The following is a 25,026-nucleotide window of genomic DNA, read 5'->3' on the forward strand; positions in this document are numbered from 1 at the left end:
AATTATGGTATTGAAGAACAAAAGATTAAAAAAAAAAGAGGTTGAGAAAATGTCATCCTGTTTTCTTTGGTAGGCTGTGAGGTCACTGAAAGAGACAATCGAAGACTGCTGGGATCAAGATGCTGAAGCTCGGCTGACAGCCCAGTGTGCTGAAGAGAGGATGGCTGAACTCATGATGATTTGGGAGAGGAATAAATCTGTCAGTCCAACTGTTAACCCTATGTCTACAGCTATGCAAAATGAACGGTATTTAGTTCTGTCTGCTTGCCTGCCTGCCTCTGTCTGTCTGTCTGTCTGTCTGTCTACACAAGTTCCACATTTGTTGCACATGCTTTTCTTGAAAATTTGGTTTCATTCAAGAACATCACATTTCTCTAGCACTTAATTTTACATATATAGAAAAAGCTGTTTTTCCAATAAGTAATCCTTCCTCTCGCGCTGATTGTTCATGAGTCACAGACTGCAATTATTGTTTGTTTCTGAAGTAATTTCTTAAGAATTATCACATATACAGTACCTATTAGCTACATACCTGGAAAAAGGAACCTGAACTCACTCAGTATCGCAATATTGAAATCATGGTGCTCTCTAGGTAAACATAGAAAAATATCTATGACTGCACCAATAGGCTGTCTCAGTATGAAACTGAAAATAAATCCAGGAAAGGATTTCAAAAGGAGTTATATACAGTTAATTACAGTTGAGGTTACTCTGAAAGATACATAGTGACATACATAGCATTGTTTGAATTGAAAATATCCTTAATTTGGCATGAAAAGGAATCCAGCGTTCTATTGCTCAGGAAGGCAGGAATTGCATTTGTAGATGTTTCTTTCTAAGCTTGTTTCTGCTGTACTCTGCCCTAGTTCTTCCCTCCTGCTTTTCCTAGGCATGAATTTTTATATTTCAAACTCTCATACAAAATCCTTCCGGTGCACAAAATATCATACACAAAGAGAGAAGCATATTTTATTTCAACTATAAGAAATATTATGCCATGGACCTTGAGATACCTGTAGGCATTTCCCTTTGTGCCTGGCAATATCCTTTTAACGCATCCTCTATTTTAAGAATATTTTAATTTAAAAAAAAATCAGAAGTAAGCACTTTCTAGCACAGGGGTCTTCAAACTTGACAGCTTTAAGACTTGTGGACTTCAACTCCCAGAAATTCCTCCTCCAATCATGTTAGCTCAGGAATTCTGGGAGTTGAAATCCACAAGTCTTAAACTTGCCAAGTTTGAAGATCCTTGTTCTAACATCTATATTAACAAGAATGTTTCTGGACCCTGTATAGGCTTAACCTTTTCTTAGAAGGTCCATATCATAATCTCCAAATTCCAAGGTACCCTAAAAAGACTAGATTTTTTTTTCTCCTCTCTTTCTCATTTCCAGTCACTTGAATTCTATAAAGGATCAAAACTTCAATCTCTCTTTTAATCAACATTACCAAAGTATCTAAGAACCACTTCAGAAGGTTTTCTTGTTTCAGAAGATGGCAACTGCCATCTTCTCTAATGATTAAATTAATTAGCCCATAGACCATTTTTGTTTGTCTCTACATCCCAAACAAAGGACATTTGCAAAATACCCTTCTAATATCTTTAAAAACTGTGTTAATAACATTGCTGGAAATGGGGTAACTGGTTTTTAAAATTCATAATAACCATGATAGGCATGCCACATCTAAAGAGAAAGAGAAATATCGAGGAGCTTGTATGGAAACCTGTGAAATATCAGCACTCTAGAAATGATCCCATTTGTACAGTCCCTCAGTCATTATACTTCTTGGTTAAAATATCCTTTTTTGCATTGAAATACTTTTAAGGTGAAACATTATGTAAGTACTCTTAATCCAATTGTCTTTTTGTTTTCCTAAAGAAACCTGTCACACCATAGACGAATGACAAAGATCAGACCATATCAAGAATATTCTTCCTCATCTTTCATTGAGGATTCAGTTAATCATAGTGATAGCAAAGTGAAGAACATTTCATCTGAACTTTCAGCGTCCAGCACACCACTGACAGTTGGTGAGAAGAACAGAAATTCTATTAACTATGAGCGGCAGCAAGCACAAGCTCGTATTCCAAGCCCTGAGACTAGTGTTACCAGCTTGTCAACCAACACTACCACCACCAACACAACTGGCCTTACTCCAAGCACTGGCATGACCACCATATCTGAAATGCCTTATTCAGGTGAAACAAACATTTGTGCTGCAAATGGCATGCAATCATGTGGGTCAACTCCTGTTTGTCTGCAACTAACAGAGGAGGACTTGGAAACTAACAAGCTGGATCCAAAAGAAGTAGATAAAAACTTAAAAGAAAGCTCTGATGAAAACCTAATGGAACATTCTCTTAAGCAGTTCAGTGGGCCAGATCCACTAAGCAGCACTAGTTCCAGTTTGCTGTACCCATTGATAAAATTGGCAGTAGAAGCAAATGGACAACAGGACTTCATGCAAGTTGGAAATGGCCAAGCATGCCTAATTCCAGATGTTCAGCCTGCTCAGGTCTATCCTCTTCCCAAACAGCAGAACCTCCCAAAGAGGCCTACTAGCCTACCCTTAAACACCAAAAATTCAACAAAGGAGTCTCGGCTGAAATTTGGAGGGAAGCACAAATCAAACCTGAAGCAAGTAGAAACTGGAGTTGCCAAGATGAATACTATAAATGCTGCAGAACCTCATTTAAGTAACGGTTACCACAAATGAAGTGGCAGGGAGGAGCCATACAACAAACTCTCATACTGTGTCAACACGTTATGTCAATGGGACAGTGCCATCGAGCCAAACAACTAGCTCAGGAACACAAAGAGCCCAAGAAATGTTGCAACATCAGTTCAGTGGAGAAGATAGTCGTCTGAATATCAATTCAAGTCCTGATGAACATGAGCCATTATTAAGAAGGGAGCAACAAGTGAGCCATGATGAGGGCATCCTCGATCGACTGGTAGATAGAAGAGAACGGTCACTAGATAATGGCCGGACAAATACCAACAACAACAACAGTAACCTGTGTCTAGAGCAAGGTGTTTCTACCCAAAGCAGCCAGAGAACAGCACCAGCTTCTGGATCGATCCACACTAAAAGAGTACAGAGGCCTAACTCCCTGGATCTGTCTGCCACAAATATTTTGGATGGGTGTAATATTCAGTGTGAGTTCTACTGGGATACATCAGTGAATCTTGGCAAAATTATTTTCAGAATTAAGCATGTTGATTTTAAGTGACGCAGTTGTTGAACGCAACCTTTCCTCCCCCTCATACCCCGCATGTAACAAAGTAGAGGCATCCATTTCTGCTATTTGTTCCATTGCTGCCTGCCTCATAGCTCAGTTAAATTATCTCTGTTCTTTCCAGCAAAGCATATCCTTTCATCTTGTAAGCATAAATATGTGCTTATGCTTATGAGATCTAAAAATAATTTGTGCAGGCTTTATTGTTTTCTAAGAGCTGTGGCTTCAAGAACATGTTTTAGGAAAACTGTTTTTCCCCCCCAAACATTTGATCTTTGGCTTGTTATACATTCCCTGTGTTATCATAGAGTCTTCAGAAAGGCAAAAGAATTGCAAGGAAATCTCATATCAGTGTTTTCGAGATGCATGAAACAGAATGCTTTCAAGGCTTGAGTAAACCTGTTGCTTGATAGATGGCTCATTAACAATTCATTATGTTATTCTAAATCACTCTGAGCAGGAATTCTTTTACATTTTAGAAAGCTTCTTATCCTGTAATAAGCTGCATAATGGAACAGATATGCATATATCCTCAGTTTTAGTTGAATTCTACCAGAATAATTTATTTTTATCTATATAAAATAGCAAGTATCAGATTATCAAGTATAAGATTTGTATAAAACATTGCATTATTGGGTTTAAGTAGTTTAATTAAAGAAGGAGCCTTCTTCCCAATATAGTTCTGTAGACACTATTGGAATAGATAACTCAGTCGTTAAGTGAAGCAGTCACTAAGTGAAACACTGGTGGCGCTTAGGATCTCACTTCAGCTTTCCTTTCTTTTACAGATGTGAGGTTGTAAATGTGGGCATTGATCATAAAGTTATTATTACATCACTCTCATAACTGAAAACAGCCATTGTACAAAGCAGTTGTTAATCAAGTACTACCTGTAGTTCAATGAAGCCTTCATACCAACTATGCATTAAATATATTTTACAACTTTATGTTTGAAATTTCAAGCATCAGAGAAAACTCATGGTTTAAAACATTTTTGTGTACTTTAGTTTTTTCATAGCATATCAGTCTCCTTATTGTGGTAATTTTCAGAAGCAGAGCTAAGAATGGGGAGGAGAGAATTCTTTATTGGCCAAGTGTGATTGGAAACTCAAGGAATTTGTCTTTGGTGCATAAGCTCTCAGTGTACATAAAAGATATAAGTGATGAATTAAGAATTTAACTAGTCAGTTTAGACATGCAGCAATAAATCTTTCAACAAAAAACTTCCATAAATTATACTATTTTTAAAGCAAAATAACAACATAATTTTTGGTGCTTTTCAAACAATTTTAGTTATTGAATGTTTGATACTTCTCCATTTAAAACAATTCCTACACAAAACAAATTACATCCTGAGAAGTTATGGCCAAAGTATTTGATATTCTTTTGTATTCTGTTAAGTTTTGAATTGTTTTCATAGTAATAGTGCATTCTCATTTGCAATCTAGCATGAACTATACTTTAAATGTGGTGTTTATTCTGCTGAGATCTGCCATTCAAGAATAAGTCCAAAATAATGCCTTAAAGTTTTTAGTTGTGACAATAATACAAATGATGATGATGATGATGTTGATGATGATGATGATAAACCTAGGTAGTAAAATCACTTATCTTTCACATTTTAACTATTATACTTGATTGAATGCAGTAATATGATTGTGAATAGTTATCCCCACTACTTAACACAGATTCTTTGCTCTTTACTTGTGTATGTTTTTCAGCCTGTGTAGTAACATTGTCTATTCTTTCTTTTTAGTGGGTGAATCATCTCTTGAGGGGAAATCTGGCTCAGGTGAAAAGATCAAGAAACGTGTGAAAACGCCTTATTCCCTAAAGAGATGGCGCCCTTCAACATGGGTCATCTCCACAGAACCCCTGGATTGTGAGATTAACAACAATGGGGGTGACAGGGTGGTTAGTTCTAAGTCCAGCACAGCTGTTTACCTTGGAGAAGGAGGTACTGCAACAACTATGGTGTCTAAAGATGCAGGAGTGAACTGTCTGTGAATTGTTTAAAAGCTTACACAACTGACACTATTGCATTGCATTCTGTTAATGAACATGCAGAAGACATATATATATATATATATATATATATATATGTATGTATATATATATATATATATATATATATATATATATATATATGTATGTATGTATATGTATATGTATATGTATATGTATATGTATATGTATAAATCCTGCTTTCTTCTGTCAGTACTCCTTACCAAGAACTTGCTTTAAATAGATTTTATCTATGCAGACAATTTTTAGCTTATGCTTCCATAATTTTGTTTTTGGTTTTTTTTACATTTTTGCACTTTTTATTTAGAATTGCAAAACAACATGTGTTCGTCCTTGACCACAGAATTATATATGTATGTATCAAATATTGTGGTCTCAAAATATTTTTTTTAAAAATCAAAAACAAAAAAAATTATTGCTGATAATCAGTCTGGACCAGTTTCCAAAGGTCACTAAACAGCAAAGCTGCAATGGAATCATGTGGTAATTCACTGTTCATGATTGAATTGTGTGTACAAACTACTGTGTGTTTCTGTGTAATGAAAGTGTATTTATTTCATGCTTTCTATTTTACACTTGTATTATGTTGAAATGTGCAATAGTCTGTAGTTCATAATATACTTTGTATTTCCATTCCTACAATACATTCTTCTTTTTGAAGTTAAAAATGTCAATAGCCGTGTTTAATCTGGTAATTCAGCAGCCAGTGGTTTCTAACCATGAATTCTGCAAGCATAATCAACCGCTTTTATCTATCAGTATATGTGCTCTAAGATTAGAGTTAATGCATGATTTCTCCCCTCCCTTTTAAAAAAAACTGAAAAGGACAAATCTTTTATCTTTCATACTTCCAAATTAGAAATTTAATTCTTCTTCATATAATGAATGACATAGGTTGGGAAAGTTTTAATCAAGACAGTGTTTAAGTGAAGTAAGAAATCAACAGTTATTCTGATTAATGTGATACTAATTAAATGTATTTTCAATTAGGAAATTTACAGGGTAAAGAAAGTTCTACCTTGGATAGGTGATTTACGGTTTATTTTCACCAAACCAAGGTGCATGTGAGAATTAGAAGTACAAAAACAGCAGAACGGAAGAGGGGTATGGCATGGAGGGAGGAGAGTAAAGATAAAATTTCTTGCATATGCTTATGGGTGGTTGGGTGTAGCCCCTTGTGTGTGCATTTGTGCGGCTGGCTGTCATTCTTATGGTATAGTTTATGCAATTTGTCAGTTAAATAATAGTATTTATGTATATTTTTCCTTAATGGATGTTTTTGATGCTTGCTGGAAATACATTTTTGCCTCATCTTTGTAATTTACCTTAAACACATTCTGTACAGGCATATTTTTAAGTGAAAAAACTAAAACCTGGATTAATTTCTTGATTTCTATGCCTTGGTTATCGTCACAGTTAACATGATTTACCTTAGTATTGACATTATGTTGCCTATATCTGATTGACCATATAAGAGTTTAATGAAAGGATCCAGTTCATCTCTTCTTTTTTCGTTAATTATTCTTCTAGATCTAGAATATGATAGTCTTTGGCTGTTCTGACCAGGAATCTTAGAAGTTGTAATCCAACGCTTCTGGAAATCATCCAATATAAAGAGTCATATAGAACAGGTGTGTCCAACCTGCAGCCTGGATAGCTAGTAATGGGCCCCACAAGATATAATAAAATATTAAAAAATAAACTAAGTTTGTTATTTCTATACATCAATTATATTATATATTTTATATGCAGCCCAGGACGATTCCTCTTCATTCAGTGCATTGGACGGCCATGATACAGAACATATATGGAGCCATACATAAATGTGCATGAGTATTACAACCTCTGAGTCATTATCTTGAAAATAGGTAGGAGTATTTGCTTAAATTGAAACTAGTATAAACACTTGTCATAGCTTGAACCCAATTGCTATGCAGGCAGGTAGATTCATACATACATACATACATACATACACACATTCATACATACACACATACATACAACATAGCACCTAACATGACAATGTTCTGAGTGAAATAATTTTATTCTAGTACTATTTTTCACCCTCTTATGGCCACTTTAAATAATTTTAAAAGTTACCTCTTCCTATTATTTATTGTCTTTCTAAAAGTATGTTGCCTTTATTCTTAGTCATAGTATACCTACACCTTGGCTGCCAGTTTTCTTAGAACCTTGTCCTAGAATCATGCAATAACACGTTTACAGAAAGTTGTAGCCTTACCATATTTCATTTAAGCTTGTTTTTTATTGTACAACTATTCTTAGAATTAGATTTTCTTAGCAACATTTGCACCTTGAGTTAGCAGTTTTACATGCTTGAATCTATGGCTTGCTTAAATCAAGCTTTTCAAGTCAAGTGTTGAGATATCCACCTAAATTGCTGTGCAGTCCCTAAATCTCAGCCTTAAAGAACAAGTTTAGAATTTTTTGTGTGGAAAAAAACATTGTAGGAGCTTCATCTTTTACACTTCTCAAACTGATTTCTCAAGGTAGCAATATTCAGGACCAAGAGGAAATTTGTGGGACTTAAATACCCTCCCAACTGCCCCAGAGTGCTATAGTCCAAAAGGGTATACCAGAAAAGGAAGGTTTATTTTGAAAAGTGAATTGCCTAGATGTTCATTAGCTTGAAATGGGCCCTGTTTGTCTGACTGCTTTCTTTTTATATTTCAAATATCCAAAGGGTCAGGGAAGAGGTGGGTCTTATTTCTAAACTTTCTTTGGACAGATGCTTTCCCCTACTTTTCAAAAACAGGAAGCATGAGATGTTTTCTTAAGCATTCTAGATTTTATTTAAATATGAAAAGCAGATAATTAAAAAGAAAAAGAAAGAAGAAGGGAATATTGGTGCAAGGAAAAGTCTCTGAAAGTAGTTCAGTTCCATTTTAGATCTGTTTGGTATTAGGTGTATCAGAATATATTGACAACGATTGTAGGATGTGGCTATTATTTTACTTGTTTGACATCGATATAGTTCAATGGCCCAAGTTTAAAAGTTAAAAAACATAATTTATAATATTATTTCCCCAAATATGATGTATTATGAACATTTTGCTCTTAGTTAACTTTACACAGTTATAGAGGTGATCTCGTCCTTAAAATTATACTGCTAGCAAATGATCAGTTGAAAAGTGTTTATTGAAAAAGTACTTCCCTTTACCCAAATTGCTTGCCTTCCTGGCACTGCTTCACAGCTGCTTTTCAGTGGCTGAAGTCAGATCTTGAGGTTGGTGACTTTTGGAGTAGTGGTGCAAGAAGACGCTATGAGCCCAGCTCCCCATGCACATGGAAACAATAAATATAGGTTATTCTTGATGGCCCCAGTTGCTGAGAACTCTTCGCTCCACCAGGTGGAAGGCTGCCTGCCTGTCTATATCCTTAAAGTGAAATGTTTGGATAGGATCCCCATCTTGATTGTATGTGAACTTCCCAAGGAGAATGCTTTCGATGCCCTTCTTCCTCTAAGCCAAAGATTGCAATGTCCTTGTGGGCGCTGGGAATGGTCCCACTGGGGGAAAGCGACTTGGACATACGCTCTAACATCACAGCAATAGGATGGATCCTGTTGAAAGGCGAATGACAGCAAAACGTTGGGAGCCTTGGAAGGCCCAACAATTTCCATGTCTCATAGGTTTCTGAATACCAGGTACTGATTACACTGGCCCTTCCAGATTCAAGTACATGATCAACCATTCCAATGCGATCTTCACTGTAGTGCTTCAGGGCATCACAATATGATGAATTTGCTCCTCAATCAATCCTGTAATTCCTTCTTTATGAAGCGTGATCTCAACATCCTGCACTGACAATTCTTGGTTCTTCAAAATCTTGGCAAGAACCTTGTGCTTCAATTTGCATAGCTGCTTCTGTAATTCTTCATGCTGGACAAAAGGTTTTCCAGTTTTATCCTCTCTAGATCAGGACAGAAATTGGCTAAACCATGTCGGAAACTGAATTTTCCACATCTTCTCACATTTTCTTAATCTGCCCTGGAAAAGATTCCACTTGTCTTGACAGTGCCTTCTGATCAGAACCTAAAGTCACAAATTCTTTTTTCAGATGTGATAAATGTTCCTCCAATTTGTCTATTTCCTTTCAGAAAGTATTCATTAGGTCTTTTATGGAGCTTTGCCACTGAGCTGTCTTCTCAAGCATCCAGGTCTCCATCTCAGAAGTCTAAGAGACTTTCTTCAGGAGACTGTCAAAATCCTTCTGCACCTGGGATTGGAAAACATCCAACTTATTCTGGACATGAAGATCTATGTCTGAGCCAAGCTTCTCTTGCTGAGTCGTCAGCTTATCCAGAAGCCAGGGTGGGTTTCTACTGGTTCTGTCCACCTCTGTAGAACCAGTAGCTCTGAAGAGCAGCAGACATATATCTGGTTCTATGTCTGCTGATGTTTTTGCCCACCCAGGCTCTTACCTGACCTTTATTTCCTGCTTTTTCAACTTCAGCTGCCGTGCGAGGCACAGCTGCAGTTAAAAAGCAGGAAAAAAGTGCTTTTTCAAAGGCTGTTTCTCAGCACGCAGCATGCTGATGACAATTTACAGGCACGCGCGCAACATGCAGGGAAGCACATCGTAAATCACCGAACCGGTAGTTAACCCTATCAGATCCCACCCCTGCCAGAAGCACCAGGATATCCTCATGTGACAGAGTGGCACCTTCTGTGTTCTTTCTTTTCTGGAATTCTAGCATAGAAGCTCCAGTTTCCAGGGTCTCAAAATATCTTTCAGTGCCTGGAGCGGAAACAAAACCTGTTACTGGACTTCAGAAAATACAGCAGTCTCTCCCATTTCTTGAGAGAGGGAAATAATTTCATGTTCCCCAAGAAAACAGAAGGTTGGAGCCCAAAGGGATAAAAATACCAGGCATCATAACCAACACAGCTCAGGAACAAAAGCAGAAGCATAAACAACATTATTGTCATGCCCCTGTCAAAGCCTGAAAATGCTGGGGAACATGAGCTGGAACCTGAGCCGAAAGAGATCGAGGGGGCACTTCATTGTCTTTGGAAGAAAATGGAGAAGGCCAGGGACTTTCAGGATTAGGACAGATTATACGCAGGATGAACATGAAAAAAAGAGCTCAGGCGAGGAGCAAGGACCACCCCCTCCCGATCCAAGAGCTTGGAGAGTGTAGAGAAGGTGTCAACAGCACAGCCTGAGCAGGCTACTTGGGAGAAGAGTGCCCCACCCATCTTCACAAGGCATACCTGGAGAATGAGACTTAAGGAGATGCTGTGAGGAGAGGTATTTGTTGGGAACAAACACAGTTCCTGAAGTGTTGCATGCTGACATTTGAACTTTCCAACGGTCCTTGCATGCCTTCTGGTGTTCTGGACTAATTACCTTCATCTCTTGCTTCCTGAGCTCCTTGATTTGCCCTGTTGGATTTATTGCTGTGCAGCCTTGGTGCAAATAGCGCTGGGTATTAAAATGAAGACATCCAGGAGAGAGGCTGTAGTTGTTAGACAATACCACATGGTCTCCATCCACCAGTATAACAAACCAAAGAACCGTCCTTGGGCTGAAAGCACCACCCCAAAAAGGACCCTACTTTGGAGAGGACACTCTTGAACCCAAAACTGGATCTATTCTGGTCCATGGAAGAACCACCTGTGTAGTCATCCTCAGAGGAAGAACCAGATGAAGAACCATAGGTGTCGTATGTCTTCCTGTCTCCTAATCCACTGATGTTCTTATTGGACTTGATGCCCCCTGTACCTCTTCTCCTTCTCGGTGAAAGATCCTCACTCCAATAAGAACTGCTTTCCAATGGCTCATCAAAGACCACATTAGTTTTAAGAGAAAATCCTCTGTCGTCAGTTAGATAAGACTCATTAATGACAGACTCACTGTAGTAGTAAGGTAGTATGGGGAGCACAACTTATCTCTAGGCTATGTGTAAGAGAAAGACATTTCACACTGCTTGGTTTCCTTCTCAGGGATCAACTGAATTCTCTATAAACGAGCTGAGGTCCACTTAACAGAGAACTTCCTCCACTGATCCTACTGTTGCCAGTATCCTCACTTTGATAACTGTGAAAAGTTTCACCAATGTGTTGGCTTTGTTGAGACATGTCCAAAAAGAGCCACCTCCACATTCGTTTCAAGGTTCTTTCACAACGGCTTTGGAAGAGAGACACACAAAAGAACTCCAAACAAAAACACAAGCAGCCCTTCCCCCCACCCCAAATTCAAAGAGGTTCGGGACTGTCTCCTCAGCAGGCGAAGTTAGCCAGGCTTTCTAAGTGATTTGATGAATCCCAGGAAATTGCCATTGCCAGTTGGATCCGCTTGAAGCGTTGGCAAGCGCCCCGCGCACCAACAATAAAGCCAATGCATCCACATTATTTGTGATATTCTGGTAGTAAGTCCTTGCATATCTACTGCATCTCTAAGCACTTCTTCTGTTGTATTTTTTCTCATGATTGTTTTTTAACAAAGCATTAGTAGAAATGTTATAGAGCCTATTTCATCAAAGGATTATTATGAAGAACAATTTCTGATTCATTGTTACCATACTTGTATATCTTTTATTACTTTTTCCAGTTAATACCATTCAGTTCTCTGTTGCAATTTTTAAAATATTAATTTTATTAAGAAATTATAAGGTAAAGAATAGTCTAAATATCTTCATTTTTCCTTGGTAATTTGAAAGTATCTGATAAACTTAAAATTAATTTTGAATCATATATAATGATCTAGCCTAAACTAAGTCAGTAATTTGGTTTGCTTTCTTTTTTGCAAAGGAATTTCATATATGGCTTTCATCTCTTTCCCCCTAGGGTCTAGAGCACGGGTGTCAAACTTGATCGCGTGACATTTCGTGACGTATTGTAACGTTTTTTGCCTTTCTGGAGTTGGGGTGGGCATGGCCTGCGTGTGACACATACGGCCTGTGGGTTGCCAGTTTGACATCCCCACTCTAAAATAACAAAAGGAATTTGAGCAAGCAATTTTGAAATAAAAAGTATTGAGCAATCTAGGTTAGATATCCTTGTTATTGGTTTTTTTTTTCTTCTACCCTAAGTCCATTCAAACATCAGAGGAATCATAGTTTGTGGAATCTAAATTGCAAAGACCTTGGGTAATAATGAAACCATATCTTGCATTTGGAGTTCATGTTTAATTGTGACCAGTTTTTTAAATAACAATTTCTTGGGGGAATTGGCTAAATTCTCTGCAATGAGCCATGCTTGCTATAACTGCTGCTCTAGAGGAGGCAGCAGTCATTTTGTATTTTCCATCAATTGGGTAAGTGCTCTGCCATTTAAACTGAAAAGAACTAATCTTAGGGGGTGCAGTTTAAATACTTGAAAAAGCTGAAGTTTTTTTTATGAGTTCCAGAGTGCTTCCAGAGACTTGTAGCCAAAGTATTGGGTGCTTCTTGACCAACACAAAAGGATGTACTTTGAAGCCAAAAGCAAAAGAGAGAGAGTGAAAGCTTGAGATCGAGTAGCCCTCAGTGAACCTTTTCAACAGATGCCATTGCTTATTCCAGTTTCATCCATGTTATTACTCTGCCAGAACTACGGAATGCCTATTATCGGCTCAAGTGTGTATCCAATTTCAGGATGCACTGTTGAGTTGTAGAGGGAAAGCACCTCAAACTTGAGATAGGCAGTGGTCCTGTTTGCAAATTTAAACTGAAGCATTTGCTTTTTCAAGCATGTCGTTCAAATTCCTGAAGTATCTCTGCCCGCTGTATGCTTGCTTCTGATGTGTAAGTCCAAGTCTAAAATTACAAACACAGATTCAGACAAAAATATTGGCTTTCCTTTGTCCAATATTGCTACATTTTAAAGGAAGTCATTTAAAAAGACAAGTGGTTAAAACACCATCTTAATAAATTTGCTTCTTATTTTGTTTTATAGAATTTATTTGGTGACATAATAGTTGGCACTGTTAAAAATTTTGGTCTCTTATTACTAAAAAAGTAAGAATATTCTCCTTCCTTTATATAAGTTATTCAGATATTAGTTACTTGATTATTCCTTCTCAATAGGGTTTACAATGCAAGGGCTCTTTGAGAATCTATTTACAAAACTATTAGAATATTGGAAGTGAAGCAAATATTCAGGGGTGTACTTTAAAAACTACCAGATTTATTACAATATGAATTCATGGACATATGCTACATTAAGTAGAAAACTCACCTCATTGCAGGTAGTACTTAACTTACAACCATTTGCTTAGCAGCCATTCAAAATTACTATGGCACTGGAAAAAAGTGACCAGTCTTTGCACTTATGACCGTCACAATATTCCCATGGTCACATGATCAGAATTCATGTGCTTGGAAACCAGCATGAATTTATGACAGTTGGCGGCATCCCTGAGTCATGTGACTGCCCTTTGCAACCTTTCCTGCCAGCTTCCAACCAACAGAGTCAATGGGGGAAGTTGGATTTTCTTAATGACAATATGTTTCACTTAACCATGGCAAAAAAGGTAGTAAAATCGGCACAAGTTAGTTAATCACCATTTTGCTTAGCAATAGAATACACACACACATACACACATTTGTCAAGCACTTAGTTCAGAGTGTTTATTTTAATTTTGGGGGATTTTGCCCGATGTTTCTATGTAACATTTATTTAGTACTAATGATTATGATTATGGTTATTCTTTTAGCTATATCCCTGGTATTTACAGACTGCCCATGAAAAAAATCCAAATTAAATGGGAAAGGCAACTAAAAGTTCAAAAAAAAGAAGAATGTTTCCATATCTAATATTTGTCTATCTTAGTTTGTGTTGGTTCCTTAAGATCAAATGATATCAGTGCTGCATATTTGTTTTCTTATACTGAAGGAAATGTACTGGCCAGCATGCAAGACTGAAGCACACCTTTCTTTGCTTCAGATTAAATGTTTTCTTTAAAAAATGTATTGGGACAATAGCCAAATACAGGACAACATTAACTGAAGCTGAAATGTGAAGCTATATATATGCTCTAATTACAAAAATACTACTGTACAGTCTTCAATCGTCAAGCTCCCAAATATTTCTAGAAAGTAAGATGAGCTGAAGAATGCTAGTTGTCATATTGTAGTACTGTTGTACTGTCTCCCACATTACTGCTGAAATAGCCAGTTTATAATGATTAGTTTTATTATTTTTGTATAAACTGCCCAATATTTTGCTATGCTATTTAAGTTGTGTATTTCAGGATGTGACTTAATTACATGTATTGCTTTTTTAATGTTTTATGGAGGCCACTATGAAAGCTGACATTACTGAAAGCCACTTTAGAGTTTTCTATGAATTCTTGTAACAGAATGCCTTGTGATATGAATCTGAATAAACAGACTGTTTTAATGAAAAGAATTGATCAGAACATTTAAAAACTATCCTTTAGGGGGTTTGTGGAGAGGGAAAGGCTTGCTGTAAAATTATGCATTAATCCGTTTAATAAATATTACTTCATGAAAGTATGAAGTTTGTACATGTGAGTCACTTAAACATTTATAAATTGACCAATAGGTGTCACTCTTACATGCAAAAATGTTTTTATATTGACCTGATATCTTTTATGTTGTTTTTCAGTTTAGTGAGATTTCAGTTTATCCCCATAATTGCAAAATAGAGAAGAATGCTTAAAAATGCAACCAGGAATAGGTCATCCTTATATATTATTTGCCAGACCTTTTCCTTATGCTTACATGATCTTGTAAATGGCTACTTTGATATTTGAGACTTGAAAATTGCTTCCAGACATTTAGTTGAGAAACTTTTAGAAAAAGAAAATTTTAAAGAGAATATTTCACTATTCATAGGACACTGAGGAATAATGCAGATGTGTATATGGGATGAGCACTGACTATTTTTGAAATGTTTGCCATAAATTAGCTTAAAATAGTAATACTGTCATAATATATACAGAATTCTGCAGTAAAAATGTAATTTGAAGATATACTTTATGAAACAAACCTGCCTAACTCAGAGTCTAGGTCAAGATTGAAGGAGGAGCACATACACTTGTCATATTCAGTCATTTTAAATCTAGTGCATAAACTTAAAATATTTAGGCCATTGTATAATTTGTTTTACAATAAGGGCAATTTGACAATTATACTTTCAAAATTAATGCTGGTCTTTATCAAAGGAACAAGGTAAGTGGAAATGTGACTGCTTTTTAACAACGGAAGTTTGTTACATAAATCAGCTCCTTTATCTCCCTAAACTGGGGAACCAATCATAATTTATCCTGGGTAGAATGTACTGGCTAGACCAATTCCAGTGGGACAATGCAGTTCTGCAAATTAACTTGGTGTTGAACCATGTAGAGCTTTATGGGTCAGTACCAAATTATACTCTGAAACCTACTGTTAACCAATGTAGGGTCTGGAGCACTAGTGCAATATATTTTCACCAGAGAATGCCAGTTAGCACATGGATTGCATCATTCTGAGCCAACTTGCAATCTCCAAGTAATCTTTAAAAGTAACCCAAGGAATACAGGTAGTCCTTGACTTAACAATAGTTTGTTTAGTGACCATTCAAAGTTACAATGGCATTGAAAAAAGTAACTGATGACCATTTTTCACACATGACACTTACAGCATCCTCATGGTCACATGATCAAAATTCAGAGACCGGGGGCCCCTGTAGTCCAAAAGGCATGACTTTGAATTAAAAGCTCCCTAGGAGGCAGTTGAATGCTGTTTTCCATTCATCCCCCTCCCTAATACGGACTCAGTGACTCTCTTTGGTTTCTGGCAGCCTTTCTGAGGTTGAATTTGGTAAAGACCAAATTCTTGGCCAGGTGAGATAGCATGTCCTTCATGAGCGGGAGGAGGTATAGGTTGTGTAACACAGGTCGTTGATGCTTCTAAAATCGACGCATAATCTCATAGTCCCATCTTTTTTCTCTTTGAACAGGACTGGGGCTGCAACTTGTGCTTGGCTGGCTTGATGAACCCCCTTTTTGTCTATTTATTTGCTCATTTCTTCCATTTCCCAGAGTGTCATGGCGTACATTTTGGGATTTGGTAGTTTTGCCCTGGGGATGATTTCTATGGTGCAGTCTGCCTCATGGTGGGAAGGTAGGACATCACACTCAGTCTCGCTGAATACCTCTGCGAGGTCCTGATATTCTCTTGGGATCTGTCTGGCCCCTGAGGTTTTGTCAGAAGTGGCTGACAGTTGTTCTGGTGAGCCCTCTGGGAGGGTTCCCTGCGTGGGCAGTGCTTCTATTTGATGGTGAGGAGGGAGTTGGGGTCCCTTTGATATCCTCAGTCTGTGGCTGCCCCCTGCCACCAGATGATTGGGCCCCACTTGTCTAGCTAGGAGAGTCCCAGTACAACTGCATCTGTCATTTTTGGGGCCGTTACGAATTGAATTGTTTCCCAGTGATCTGCTAGCTCTACTCTCACTGGTTCGGTTAAATGAGTAGCATGGGCCCCTCCCAATAGGCATCCATCGACCTATTCAAATCAGATCGGGTGGGCCAGCCTTTTCACTCTGATCCCCAGTTTCAGGACCGTGGTTAGGTTGATCAGGTATGTAGTGCAGCCTGAATCTATTAGGGCTTGGAAAGTCCCCTGAATTCCTGTTTTTGGGGCTGTGAGCCATATTGGGTCATTTTTGCCCTCATCCTCACTGTCATAGGAGTCAGGCGACTAGTTATTGTTGTCTGGGGGCTCCCCCCCTTTGGCTGGGTGGGGAAGGACTTCTGCAGCCTGAAGGGCCTTCTGGGATGCCTTGGTGGCTTGCCTGGGGCCTCGTTCCAGACATGCTCTGGGTGGTGGTTCTGACCTTGGTTTCAGGCCTGGGGTTCTGTATGTGCTGCCATGTGACCCATCCCCCCACATCAACAGCATTTAATTGGGCTTTGTAGGAGGGCTGGTTTTGGGATCAGTTGTGGTGCTATGGTTCCTCGTCGGCTGGGTGATCTCTGGTCTGGCTGACCTCTCTCTTTGGTTTCTGGCAGCTTTCTCATGTCGTTAGCACGTAATGAATGCCCCATCAACTTTTATGGCCACTCAGAACCACTCAGGCGGTTCAGGATGTCCCGATGTCAGCAGTAACTTGGCTAATTTGCTTGTCTAGGCTTGTTCTGAAAAAATGAACCAGCATCCGCTCAGGCAAAAGCAGTAGTTTCCCACCGATCCTCCTGAATTCACAGATACGTTCCTTGATGGGTCGCCCTCCCTGCTGAACTCATCTTCCACGTACAGGTCCTCTGCCTCCTCAAATCTGACCTCTAGCAGTCATAGGAAGTCATCTACGTCCTGCAGTTGGGGGGCCCTTCTCTTGTGGAGGGTTGCTAGCCATCCTCTTGCTTCTCCCTCTAGCCCCTCAGAAATAGTATTCACCATGGGGGATAGGTAGAGGTGTCCATAGCATTCTAGGTGGATCTCAGCTGAGTCAAGGAATAGAGCTAGTTTTTCTGGGTCCCCTCAAATTTTACCCTGAACTGGGGCAGTTCATTGAGTACTGCTCCTCCCTCCTGTTGCTCTCTGTAAGCCTGCGCTCAAGGTGGTTGGCCTTTCTTAGCTCTAGTTTGCACAGGGGGAGAGGGCTGCCTGCTGCATGGAGGAGGCACTGGCTTCAGCTTTGGACTCTTTTTTTCTTCTGGTGGGTGGAGAAGGAGGGCTGTAGTCTTGCCTGCTTCTCCTCACTTCAAAGGACTCTGTAAAAACTCCCCTCTGTTTTGGGCAGCATGATGGGCCATCATCCCGAATGGTGGCCCGGTCAAATTCCTCCTTCAGTTGCTCCCTGAATCTCCCCAGAGATTCCATCAAGGAATTTGGGGCCCTGGCCTGTGCCCAGTCCCACATCCAATCCACTCTTCCCAGTTCACTCAAGGGCCTTCTCCCTTTTTGAGTTTGGGGGTGGGGAAACTCAGCCTCAGAGGCTTTAAGAATTTTCTTTTTCCACTAGTACTTATCTGGTTTTCTTTTCTCCACTGGAGCAGGTTTCTCTGCTTCGGAATTCAAGGTGGGGCTGACCTCCAGCTTTAATTATGCTATCACATTGTTTGCTTCTGGCTGGAGGCCAAGTCTGTTTCTCCTTCTGATAGCCTGCCGTCTGCCATGGCTGCCTGAGTTTCTCAACGCACCCCAGATGTCGGGGAGTGATTGGAGAGGCTGGGACTCAGGACCCCGGTAATATTGATTTATTATGAGAGTTGGCTTGCTATCAGGATTCCAGCAATCACCCTAATTAAATCATGATTCTCGAATCAAACTTCAAAAAACTTCAAAGGATTTATTAGAGGCGACATACTGGCATTGCCCAGTATGAAGCCAACTCTGGCATACGTAATTTACAGTCATCTGTGACCCTGTTTCCACCCACCCACCCTGGGTGTCTCATAAATCAGATTATCCAGTTAAGCATGTTCAGAGGCTGGGTGACATCAATCACTTTCTCCAATTAAATATATTTGTGGGCAAAATTCTGGTATTTTAGTTACAATCTTTTAAAGATAAGTGTTGGAATGTACTTTCGATTTCAAACTGCTGCACTGCTCTTCCATATTTCCTCCCCCCCCTCCTTTTATGGCAACTACTAAAACAGGCATAGGAATGTTTTATGAATTGACAGCTGCACTATCCTGAGGTCATGTGACCACCTTTTGCAACTTTCTGACAAGCAAAGTCAATGGGGAAGGCAGATTCATTTAATAACCATGTTACTAATTTAGTAAGTGCAGTGATTCACTTAACAACTTTGGCAAGAAAGCAGTGGTGGAACTCAGATTTTTTTACTACTGGTTCTCTGGGCGTGGCTTGGTGCGTGTCGCAGGGGAAGGATACTGTAAAATCTCCAGTCAGAGGTGGTATTTGTGGTTCTCCGAACTACTCAAAATTTCCACTATCAGTTCTCCGGAACTGGTCAGAACCTGTTGAATACCATCTCTGCAAGAAAGATCATAAAATGGGGCAAAACTCACTTAACTAAATTAATAACATGGTTGTTAAATGAATCTGAATTCTCTATTGACTTTGTTTGCCAGAAGGTTGCCAAAGGTGATCACATGACCTCGGGATACTTAATGAATATCTCACAGCCACAGAAATTTTGGGCTCAATTATGGTTGTAAGTTGAGGATTTCCTGTATGTTGCAGTAGTCTAAATGGATGACGACAAGGGCATGAATCATTGTAGCAAGCCCTTCTCAACATAGATAGGGCCACAATTGGTACCACTAGTCCTCAGCTTACAACCAAAAGTCCAGAAAGAGCGCCAAGTCATAGACCTCCAAGAGTAATGTCACTCCATCAAAAAAAAAGTCATGCAGACACAAAGCTTTGATGGACATACAGTAACAATTTAAATCTGTTCTCTCCCATCCAGCCCCCACTCCCATGTATTAGGAGTTCAGTGGCATCACCAGTCTAGCCTGGGAATCATCAGCATAATGTGATACTGGACCTCAAACTACTAGATGACTTCTAGTAACTTCAGTAAACATACAATGGGAAGATGTCAGCTATGTAGGGTAGACAAGATTAAGAGATCAATGCCATATAGGTTTAAAACTACTTTTACTGAAACAGTAATAATAACAGAAACTTGCAAGTCTGAATGTGCTTCTCCTTCTCTCCCTTTATCTCCATGTGAATTAGGAAATGTCTCTCTGAGGTATTTCCTCAAGTTAGTTTCTTGGAATGGGCTTAAGTTACTCTTGTCTGATTGTTGGTATGGTAATGAATCTTCCTGCTATCCTTCAATGGCATTCCCTATGCCTCTACAGAAAGAACTGACCTCTGTGGCACTTCACAAGGGGATAGCCACTGGACCATTCTCTCATCCCTCATTGACCTGGAGCCACCTACTGAAGAAGGAGTAGAAACCACTGTAATAGTGTGCCTCTGCCTCCAACCCTTCACAGGTAGCCCTGAAGGATACTATTCTCAATGGTGTCAAGGGCTACTAAAATATGTAAATAGACGAGGGTGGGCATATTTCTCTCAGCCAGGTCCATCCATTAGCACAGCCAATGCAATCTCCATTCCATTTCAAGCCTAAACCCTCACTGAAAATAATCTGCTTCTTCCTACCAATATCTCAACAACCTTTCTTTAAAAAGACAATAGTTATCTAGTAATTCTGGATCTAGAGAGGCTTCTTAAAAAGGGGGCATACATAGCAAGCCTCCTTCGAAGCTGCCAGCAATGTTCCTTTCACAGTAATCCCCCAAGCACCTGCTGAAAACCCTCTGAATCCATGAGACATTGGGAATTTATGCAATGGGGGAAATGGTTAAATCTATTTCACTCCCATGCCATAGTTCTGATTGGTGTTTTTGTTTTTTGTGGCATAGGTTGGTAATCCTGAGAGTCAAACCAATTATTAATATTGTATATAAGTTAACCCAAACATGCTACATGTAGCCTGATATTTACTGAAGTTTTTACTGCAGAAGCAAGATCACTAATTAGCTGTGATTAGCTCACATCAACCATGGCTAACTTGGAAATAAAGCTGGATTTTCTTGGTATAGTGTAATTATTGTATATCATTTTTTATTTTCAAGTCTTTGTTTATAGAATTATAGATTTTTATCCTAAATGTCCATGGTATTTATATTGCTACAGCTGCATTTATACAATAATAAACCAGCATTTTTAATCATGATTGGTCTATTTCACAAATACTTGTAAAATACTATGTGATTGATTCATCACACTAAGCCAAAACCTTCCTATCAAATTATATCTTATAATGATGCAGCAATCAGATCACTGGGTTTTATTTGCTTTTAAATTGAGTCTGCCAGATAGTCAAACAAAAATGAAATACCCTCTGGATGAATGAAATAGGAGCATAATAAATTCTTACTAACAGGGTGGGATTCAACCGGTGTTACTGCATGTTCGATTACTACGTTTTGTGTGCGCGTGTAAAAAAAAACATCAGCTGTGCTTCCCGGACAGCTGAAAAGCACTGCGCACAGGTGCACAGTGTTTGGGGAAAAAAACTCTTTTTTCCTGCTTTTTCAACCTCAGCTGTGCTGCGCAAAGCAGCTGAGGTTGAAAAAACAGGAAATAAAGGACAGGTAAGAGCCCGGGCCAGTGGGTGAGCCAAATAGCAGCAAACACAGAACGGGTGCAGTGTCTGCTGCTCTTCAAAGCTACCGGTTCTTTAGAACTGGGCAGAAGGGTAGCATCTCACCCCTGCTTACTAAGTAGCAAGTAGTAACTGCAACAACATGTTGAAGTTGTCCTTACCCAGTTTAAGGAACATTCTTAGTCAAAGTTTCTATCAGCCTGGTAATGCAGTGCAGGTTCACAATAGTATACATGGAAGTGCCTACAGGAAAATATATTAAAAAATAGGAAAAAAAAGAATATAGCAAAGAAAAATAAAATACATAAATAAATTATTTCCCCCTTCATCACACGGATAAACAATTTTAGTAGCTTACTACCTTCTCTTAAAACAATATCTTCCCATATCCCATCTCATCTATAAACAAAGCTTTATCAGCAAAGTTCCTGATCAGCAAAGCCCATTGTGGGCAATCGTATATCTATTTTAACCTTGATCAAGAAGCAATTTTTAACAATCTTTAGTCCCTTTAATAATGTCTTAGAACTTTTTTCCCCACTTTTTTTCTTTGCTCCTTTTCAGAAAATTCTTCAAAGTTTTAACAATCCTCTCTTGGTTTATTACTTGTATATACCTTTTAATTATTAAGACATTAGCTAGCTTCTTATTAATTATTGAGACATCAACTACTTCTTTTATATGTCCTGTGTACCATCTTTTTCTATATCATTCTGGTGGCCTGTCATTTTCAAATCTACTTTCAAATCAGACTCAATCCTATCAGGTGAAACTCTTTCATAACATCTTTGAAAAACAATGTTTGTGAAGGGATTATAAAATTAAAATTTAAGTTAAAATTAACTCTTAAAATTAACTTTTGGGTCCATTAAAAATATTCTTCAATATGTTCAATGTTAAAATATTTTGTATGAGTCAAATTTAACTGTTCTTCTCCTTTAATTGTAACCTTTCTTTCTGGTTCCCTCTAATGTCCAAATTCAATCCCTGATCCTAACATTTTTAAAGAGAATTCAAAACAAAAGTGTTTTTTCTTGGAAAGGATTCTTATAATTCATTCCAAAATCTTATTTCAAATCCATCTGGACCCTTAGTCCATGTAAAAAATCAAAGTTTGAATTGACCTTTTGCTGTTTATTCCAAAAGGAAAAAAAATAAGTCCCTAAACTTGTATTTAAAGTGTCTTTTTCAAAGAATCAAAGTAAACTCACCAGATGTTGTCAAACTTATTGATCCAAAGGTTCCTAATAGCTGCAAAGCAATTAACAAGCAATTTTTGAAAGTGATTAGAAAAGGAAGTATGCCAACCAGTGTCCTTTTGATAAACAAGAGGAGCAATTCTATGGAGCACTTGTGAGTATTCTCAATTACCTGCTTGTCCAGAAAGAATTAAAAAGAGCCAAATCTACTTACCAGCTCTTCATTCCACTATAGCAGGGGTGTCCAACTCAAGGTCCGCAGGGGGATCCGGCCTGCAGGGTACTTAGATCTGGCCTGCAGAGCCACCCTTGAAACAGCAAAGGAACCTCTGCCAGTGAAAATGTTGTGTGGCCCTCCTGAGCTCTATTTTTGCTGACAGAGGGTTGCAGGAGGCTGTCTCTGGAGCCGGTTTTCACTGGCAGAGCGCTTGGGCCATCACCGGTGCCTCCAACACAAGTGACATTGAGCTGGCCAAGCCCACTGCAGGCCCCCAAGGTCAAACACAACTCTGATGCAGCCCTCAATGAAATCGAGTTTGACACCACTGCACTACAGATATTGACCCTGCCTTTAGCTGCGTTTCTTCAGATCACCATCTCTCTCCCAGAAGTTAGATAGCTGTTCTTAACCTGATATCTTCCAGATATATTGGACTTTTGTTGCTATAATTTCTAAGTCAACACAGAAAGTGTCCTTTTTTTCAAGACAACATTCAACTATATCATCATTAATGGATTCACTTTTTACAAAATGATGAAAAAATATTTTGAAGCTTTTATCTAAATAAGACAATCTGCACAATTAATACCTGCTTGGGTTGCTTTTAAGATATTTTTAATTGTAGTACTGCTTATACTTCATGGAAAGGAAGAAAAAAAATCTAAAAGAATAGAAACATTCAAGTACATATGTTAGTCAGCCTACATAAAAACTACATAAAGCTGTTAGTAAATTAGAACTGAATTAACTTCTATCAATCAACGTTTATTGTACAGTGAGATTGGCTGAGCCTCCCTTCATTCACTACCCACAACACAACTCACAGTGAAGACAGAAATTCCCTAACCCAGTGAATCCTACTAACAAACATGCAATCTTATTACACCATGTGAACTTATTGCACAACGTGCCGGCCCCGCAAGTCTATCATACTATGTTGACATGAAGTTATTTTCTGTTCAGAAGTCTGACAGCCCACAGGTAGAAACTGTTCTTCAGCTAGTTGGTGTGGCTGCCTATGCTTCTATATCTTCTACCCGATGGTAGGAGAGTGAAGAAGTGCTGACCAGGTGTGAGTCATCGCTAAGGATTTTCCTTGCTCTTCTAAGGCAGCGAGCCCCAGCAAAACGTAATCACTGAACCGGTAGTAACACCAGTTGAATCCCACCCCTGGACAATAGAGGCTGCTTTTAAGCATGCTGGAACACAGGCCATTCCAGCATGCTTAAAGGGGGATATTAAAGATCCTTGTCAGGACCCCTGCTAATTGTTCGGCACAATTCTTTACCACTATCCCCAGCACCTCATCTGGACCTGCAGCTTTGCTGGGATTCACAGCCTTCAGTGCAGCTCTCACTTGATGTTTGTATAGGGTGGGTGGGTGGGAATCAGAAGGCTGGAAGGCAGAGGCTACAGGGTCTGATCTTTTCACCTCATAATGGATGAAGATGTTCAACTCCTCTACCAATGAGGCATCAGCATTAACAGTGTTCCTCATGTTGCCCTTATAGTTAGTTAGGTATGCAGTCCCTGCCACACTTACTTCGGGTTGTTATCTGCTAGGTGGTTCTCGACCTTATGTGTTATTGTTTTGCCATCTTAATGCCTCTTCTAAGGTTTGCCCTGGCCTCTCTATATATATTCCTGTCCCCTGCCTTAAAGGCAGAATCCCAGGCTCTCAGTAGTGTCCATACCTCGGCAGTCATCCATGGTTTACAATTCCCATAGATTCTGATGCATTTGTCCGTTGTTACACTGTCAGTGCACACTTTGATGTAAGAGAGTACGGCATCAGTGTATTCATGCAGGTCTTGATGTTCAAATACACTCCACTCAGCAGTTTCAAAACAGTCCTGCAGCTGACTGAGAGCACCCAGATTTTAACCATTTTCATGACTGGCTGAGTTCTTTTCCTGAGAGGGACATACTTTGGGCATAACAGAAGTGAAAGATGGTCAGATGTACCCATGTGGGGGAGGGGGATTACTCTGTATGCCTGTTTCAGGTTAGAGTACACACGGTCTAAAGTGTTCTTCCCTCTGGTGGACAATTGCACATATTGCACAAACTTAGGGAGAACTGTCTTTAGACAGGCTTGATTAAAGTTCCCAGCCACGACAAGAGCGCCCTCTAGATGAGTTTGCTGCTGCCTGGAGATGCCTATAGCTTAGAAAGTGCCACGCTGACATTGGCATCAGGTGGAATATAAACAGCTATAATAATTATCACAGTGATTTCTCTAGGCAGATAAAATGGCCTACATGTGACAGTCATCAGTTCCACATCTGGGGA

General features: G+C 39.0%; 1 protein-coding gene, 1 long non-coding RNA gene and 1 pseudogene across 4 annotated transcripts in view; 1 reads left to right on the forward strand and 2 right to left on the reverse strand.

The window, feature by feature from the left end:
- Positions 1-14,729, forward strand: part of BMPR2 (bone morphogenetic protein receptor type 2) — a 114,149-nt gene extending 99,420 nt beyond the window's left edge. The window contains exons 11-14 of one of the 3 annotated variants that reach the window (XM_087949845.1): positions 74-246; positions 1,881-3,161; positions 4,998-5,198; positions 6,797-14,729. In XM_087949845.1, the coding sequence (XP_087805971.1) occupies positions 74-246; positions 1,881-2,718 (1,011 nt within the window). In that variant the 3' untranslated portion in view covers positions 2,719-3,161; positions 4,998-5,198; positions 6,797-14,729. Of the gene's footprint in view, positions 1-73; positions 247-1,880; positions 3,162-4,997 lie in introns of all 3 variants that reach the window. The other 2 variants (XM_087949853.1, XM_026681300.2) reach the window with 2 other exon arrangements.
- LOC148133098 (uncharacterized) overlaps positions 1-25,026 on the reverse strand; it is a 704,593-nt gene that overhangs the window by 251,609 nt on the left and 427,958 nt on the right. The window lies entirely within an intron of this gene.
- LOC148133100 (SUN domain-containing protein 2-like) lies at positions 8,549-11,370 on the reverse strand (annotated as a pseudogene).

Source organism: Notechis scutatus, chromosome 1 (genome assembly GCF_049901735.1).
Source record: "Notechis scutatus isolate UNSWTSFEM ecotype Mainland chromosome 1, rNotScu1.2, whole genome shotgun sequence".
NCBI classification, from domain to species: Eukaryota; Metazoa; Chordata; class Lepidosauria; order Squamata; family Elapidae; genus Notechis; species Notechis scutatus.